The sequence below is a fragment of the Ylistrum balloti genome, unplaced genomic scaffold (assembly GCF_031769215.1).
Source record: "Ylistrum balloti isolate Yb309-2 unplaced genomic scaffold, AGI_CSIRO_Ybal_v1 Utg369778, whole genome shotgun sequence".
In the NCBI taxonomy this organism is placed as follows: domain Eukaryota; kingdom Metazoa; phylum Mollusca; class Bivalvia; order Pectinida; family Pectinidae; genus Ylistrum; species Ylistrum balloti.
Window position 1 is genome coordinate 444,245 of NW_026781968.1, and position 6,000 is coordinate 450,244.

The 6,000-nt window shown below is 37.0% G+C and overlaps 1 protein-coding gene across 1 annotated transcript in view; it reads right to left on the reverse strand.

Moving 5' to 3' along the window:
- Nucleotides 1–3,845, reverse strand: part of LOC132544061 (growth hormone secretagogue receptor type 1-like) — a 35,914-nt gene extending 32,069 nt beyond the window's left edge. The window contains exon 1 of the mRNA XM_060207627.1: nucleotides 3,506–3,845. Coding sequence (XP_060063610.1) covers nucleotides 3,506–3,845 — 340 coding nt within the window. The remainder of the gene's footprint in view (nucleotides 1–3,505) is intronic.
- Between the last annotated feature and the right edge of the window lie 2,155 nt (nucleotides 3,846–6,000).

Below are 6,000 nucleotides of genomic sequence, written 5' to 3' on the forward strand. Positions count from 1 at the left end.
AATATTTCTATTACAGTCAATGACACATACTGTCGATTGTGTATTACATAAAGTACAGCGTAATATTTCTATCATAGTCAATGACACATATTGTCGATTGTGTATTACATAAAGTACAGCGTAATATTTCTATTATAGTCAATGACACATACTGTCGATTGTGTATTACATAAAGTACAGCGTAATATTTATATCATAGTCAATGACACATATTGTCGATTGTGACCGCTTCAAAAGATACCTTTCACTTAAATCTTGATTACCTTTTGTTTTACTTTATCTCGATATTTCTTGATTATGCGATTGTAATTTTATATCTAAATATCTCCTTTTCTTGGTTGTACTTTTGTATCTAAATGTCTCTTTTTCTTGGTTGTACTTTTGTATCTAAATATCTCTTTTTCTTGGTTGTACTTTTGTATCTAAATATCTCTTTTTCTTGGTTGTACTTTTGTATCTAAATGTCTCTTTTTCTTGGTTGTACTTTTGTATCTAAATATCTCTTTTTCTTGGTTGTACTTTTGTATCTAAATATCTTTTTCTTGGTTGTACTTTTGTATCTAAATGTCTCTTTTTCTTGGTTGTACTTTTGTATCTAAATATCTCTTTTTCTTGGTTGTACTTTTGTATCTAAATGTCTCTTTTTCTTGGTTGTACTTTTGTATCTAAATATCTCTTTTTCTTGGTTATACTTTTGTATCTAAATGTCTCTTTTTCTTGGTTGTACTTTTGTATCTAAATATCTCTTTTTTCTTGGTTGTACTTTTGTATCTAAATATCTCTTTTTCTTGATTGTACTTTTGTATCTAAACATCTTTATTGCTTTATTGTTGTCTAAAATAACATTATATATTCTTTGCTTTTTTAAAAACTTTATATATTTATATTTCGATTGCACTTTTACATATATTTTAATGGCTTTATTTATCTCTTGTAATATAATATCAATACATTCTGTACAGATTTCTCAATGAAATACCTTATATATTTCGTATGCGATAGATATGGTATCTGAAGTACAATGTATAGATACTCTTTGAACGCTATCTTTTGTACAATTCTTTGAGATGGCAGTTGGTAGACTCTGTAGTAAGGCTTTTATCCTAGAGGTTTTTCGTAACCTGTCCCGTCATGTTTTCATTACAACACAAGCATATGTTTAAAGTTATGAAATTTACAAAATTTTTGGGTTTGTGTACCTTTTTTGACATCAGTTTCGGTTTTCATCAGTCTCTAGCTAGGTTTAACATTTAGGTATTTAGCATCACTGACGAGTCCTAGAAATTCATACAGCTGTGAGGGATTAAGTTTATTATTTGGCACTACTGGTTTTATTTCTAAAATTTTGTGGTATAGGTGTTTTCACTTTTGTGTCTTAAATGTTTTAATTAAACCTCCGAAAGGAACGCCTCGATAAAGTGAGACCAGATTGCAGTATAAGTCGACAAAGCAGAAATGATGTAATATTCAGCGCTTAAATCACAATGAATAGCTAGATAATCCTAATGGGTTGCCTGCAGGAAAACATTGACGTTGATAGTTATACCATTAAAGTTATTCTCGCAAACAAATATTTGGAATCAATATCCCGAGGTAACGGCGACAAATCAAGTAATTTTGTTGCTTTCTGCTGTCGGTATTTGACGACTTCGCCTGTCGTATGTAATAGTGTCCTAATACTTACTACACACAAAGTCAGGTTATAGGTAATACCGTTTTCCTCTCTCTCTCTCTCTTATCGTATTCTCTAGTAACGCCTTCCCTTCTCTCTCCTCGTATTTAGTACCGCCTTCCCTTCTCTCTCTCTCCTCGTATTCTCTAGTACCACCTTCCCTTTTCTCTCTCCCTCTCCTCGTATTCTCTAGTACCACCTTCCCTTCTCCCTCTCTCCTCGTATTCTCTAGTACCGCCTTCCCTTCTCTCTCTCTCTCTTACCGCCTTCCCTTCTCTCTCTCTCTATTTCTCTTACCGCCTTCCCTTCTCTCTCTCTCCTCGTATTCTTAAGTACCACCTCCCCCCCTCTCTCCTCGTATTCTCTAGTACCGCCTTCCCTTCTCCCTCTCTCCTCGTATTTTCTCGTATTGCCTTCCTTTCTCTCTTTCTCTCTCTCTCCTCGTATTTTCTCGTACCGCCTTCCCTTCTATTGTATTTCTATTTTACTGGTGTATAGTGTTACAGTTTTGTCGCCATTTCAACCTCGCATCTTTGTTGAAACGTTTATTATTAGTTATGTAGTTTGCTAGTGACCCCCTACAGGAATATAGGGGTTCAGTCAGATTGGTAGGGGGATTCGGGCTTCACTAGCAAACTACATAACGAATTTATTGCACCAAGGACCCATTTAAATATATGTATAATACGTCCCATCACATTTCCTGGCATCCATGTAAAAATGGCCAAGACATTCGTCCAGTCGGACTACATCGTAATCTTCAAAATCTGGGTTTTGCTGCTTTTCCACCAAATAATCTTTGAACACTTTAGCGGCCAACTTATTAGCTTTTAACGTCTTATCAGCGTTAAGTGCCAGGCGTTTTTTTTTCCTTGTCTGCAGCTGTCGTCTGCCCGAACCGCCCAGCCATTTTTGATCCGAGTCAAATAGGTGCTTCGTGTAGGGGAAACAACTCGTACTAGATAATAGCAACTTCTAGGATTCACTCTAGCCAATATTCCGACACGGAACAGAATGTGAATATCGCCAATCTGTGATTTGAAATTACGAAGTGACGCCTTTCAGAGATAATGGATGGCGGCCATTGCCCCCTATATATTCAGCTGCCCCCTATAGATTTATAGGGGGCAAGCAACGTCCAATCAGATCAATGCATTCTAGTCCGAGGTGCAATAATGTTTATTGCAGTGCCACTAAGAATCTGTAAACGATGGTAATACTTCATATTCATAAATATGTGTGTTTAAGTGTCATCAATGTGAGTATTTACTGCAAAAATTAAAGTTTCACCCAGTTAAATGCTCGCCGTCTTTGGCTTTCCTAACCCTCACAGTCCTCGCCATGGCCTTACCCCACCATCATCGTCTTTCATAACCCTTGCAATCCTCGTCATGGCCTTATCTAACCATCATCGTCTTCGTCTTTGTCTACACTAATCCACGCCGTTTTTCGTCATGGTCTTTCGTAACTCTCGCCGTCTTCCTCTTCCCTAACCCTCGCCATTTTCTCCTTTCCAAACACTCGCAATTCCCTCCCTACTCCCAAACCCCCACCCCAACTCCCAACCCAACTCCCACATACAAACAAACGAAAAATCCCCACAAAATATACACAAAATAATAATAATAATAAATAAATAAATAAAATAATAAAAAAGAAAAAAAAAAAAAAAACCCACACACATAAAATTAATTCAAAACCAATAATTCATTGATTTAGTTTTGATCAACAGAAAAGAATGAATTGATTCAAGTTATTGACAATATTCGGACAGAACAGAGGTCCTTTTAGGACGAAAACGTTTATAATTTTGTATATAACGAGAGTACTTACAGAGCGCCTTCCCAATGTACCATCGGTCCTTGGCGTAAAACTCGAGTAGTGCGGACGGTTGACAGATAAGGAGGACTAACAAATCCGCTATACTCAGGTTCACGAGAAAGTAGTTTGTCGTTGTGCGCATGTCCCGGACCTTAACGACCACGACAATAACCATTGCATTGCCGATGACTCCAGTAAGGAAGATGATACCGTTGACTATTGTTACCCAAATATATATATACATGGACGTTTCCACAAATGCCGCTCCACTCAAGTTGCTGGCCGCTTCAGTGAGCACAGTAGCGGCCACTGGACTATCAATGTTCCTCTGCCAGTTCAGACTCTGATTCATGATCTTGATATAACAATTTTTGTTAATCAGATGTCACCTGTTAAACAAAAGTTGTTTTTTTCATAATTACACTTTAGCACAATTTAGATATTGATCGATCAATTCATTGTAGCTCCCCACTGACCTTCCATAACCTCTCTCTTTAAAACTTCTTTGGCAAATATCGCTGGTTTTATTTGGATTTCAACTCTCCCAAATTGTACAGCTCTTATTAAGAACGCTATCAAGGTTGCACGTATCAGTATGCCTTTACTTAAGCCTTGAAATAACGAACTCTCCTACCTTATTGGACATTCCTCCATGAATATTCTTACACAAAGTAAGCGATAGGAAGAACACGCTATATCTCAATATAGCAGACAATGGACTGGACGTTTGGTTCACAAACACATTGTAACGCGATATAAATGGTTGTGAAGATATACTCCAAGAACATACTGTAATGGAAAAATCAAAGAAATTCACTTCGTGAAGACACGGTAGCACTGTTAAGTGGAATATGTCTCCGAGATTTAGAAATATATGTAATGGAGATGAAATCCAGCTGAATGGAACTTCCACAAAACAAAACACGTAATTCTTCTGGAAATGTAATACCATCCACACAAGTACTGTAGTTTGTTACATTATATTAGTGATTTACATAGTTCCAATGATCAAGCGGCCGGTATGACAATATCAGCTAATTAACACAAGCTTTGCAATGACGCCAAACATTTAACAAGGAAAGCCTCACGTTCTCCTTTAGTACATAATCCAAGTCATGATTGTGCTGGATGTGGTTAGTATTCATATTTCTCCTAATTAATTAATAAGATGCATTTACACAGCACGACACCAAGTAAATCCAACCTATCTAACACATAGCAAATGTTCATTGTACGGCACCAGCGCCGAGGTCCATCCTACAGTTCCTCAGTGCTTTACTGCCGCGGTACCAACTCACCAACAGCCAATCTATCTGTACTGTGGTGGCACACTATGATGGACGAGATGGGGATAAAATCAAGTTCATCAACTGGAACATTTCTTATAGAATTTCACTTGATTTGTGTTTTCTTTCATAAAGTGTTGCTGAAGAATGTGCAGAGTAGACAATTATTGTGTCATACTGGAATTACATGATTAAATTGTTGAGGAAATAAAATTATGATTGAACTGAACATCCTCCAAGAAATACCCACGTTTTATGATCATAAAATGACCTTGTGAGCTGTAATTGGTCGTAAGCAAACACTGAGCACAAATACAATTGGTTGTATGTTTACACCAATCACATTTGTGATTTTGTTATTGGTTGTAAGTCTACACCGAGCAGAGTTCAATTTGGTTGTAAGTTTGCACTGAAGAAGCAGAGTTTTGAAGTTTCAAATGAACAGCGTTTTGATTGGTTGTACGGATGTAATCATTTGGTAGGTGTTATATATAGGAGCTAACCATTTCGTAGGTGTAATATATAGGATCTAGCCATTTGGTGGTGTTATATATAGGATCTAACAATTTGGTAGTGTTATATATAGGAGCTAACCATTTCGTAGGTGTTATATATAGGAGCTAGCCATTTGGTAGGTGTTATATATAGGAGCTAGCCATTTGGTAGGGGTTATATATAGGAGTTATATATAGCCATTTGGTAGGGTTACATAGGAGCAAGTCATATAGGAGGTTAGGGGGCTTTAGGTAGGTGTTGGTAGGAGCTAGCAATTTGGTATATATAGGATCAAGCCATTTGGTAGGGGTTATATATAGGAGCTAGCCATTTGGTAGGGGTTATATATAGGATCAAGGCCATTTGGTAGGTGTTATATATAGGAGCTAGCAATTTGGTAGTGTTATATATATAGTGGAGGAGCTAGCCATTTGGTTATATATAGGATCTAGCCAGGTTATATATAGGAGCTAGCCATTTGGTAGGGGTTATATATAGGATCTAGTCATTTGGTAGTGTTATATATAGGAGCTAGCCATTTGGTAGGGGTTATATATAGGATCAAGCCATTTCGTAGGGGTTATACATAGGAGCAAGTCATTTGGTAGTGTTATATATAGGAGGTAGCCATGTGGCAGGGGTTATATATAGGATCAAGCCATTTGGTAGGGGTTATATATAGGAGCTAGCCATTTGGTAGGGGTTATATATAGGAGCTAGCCATTT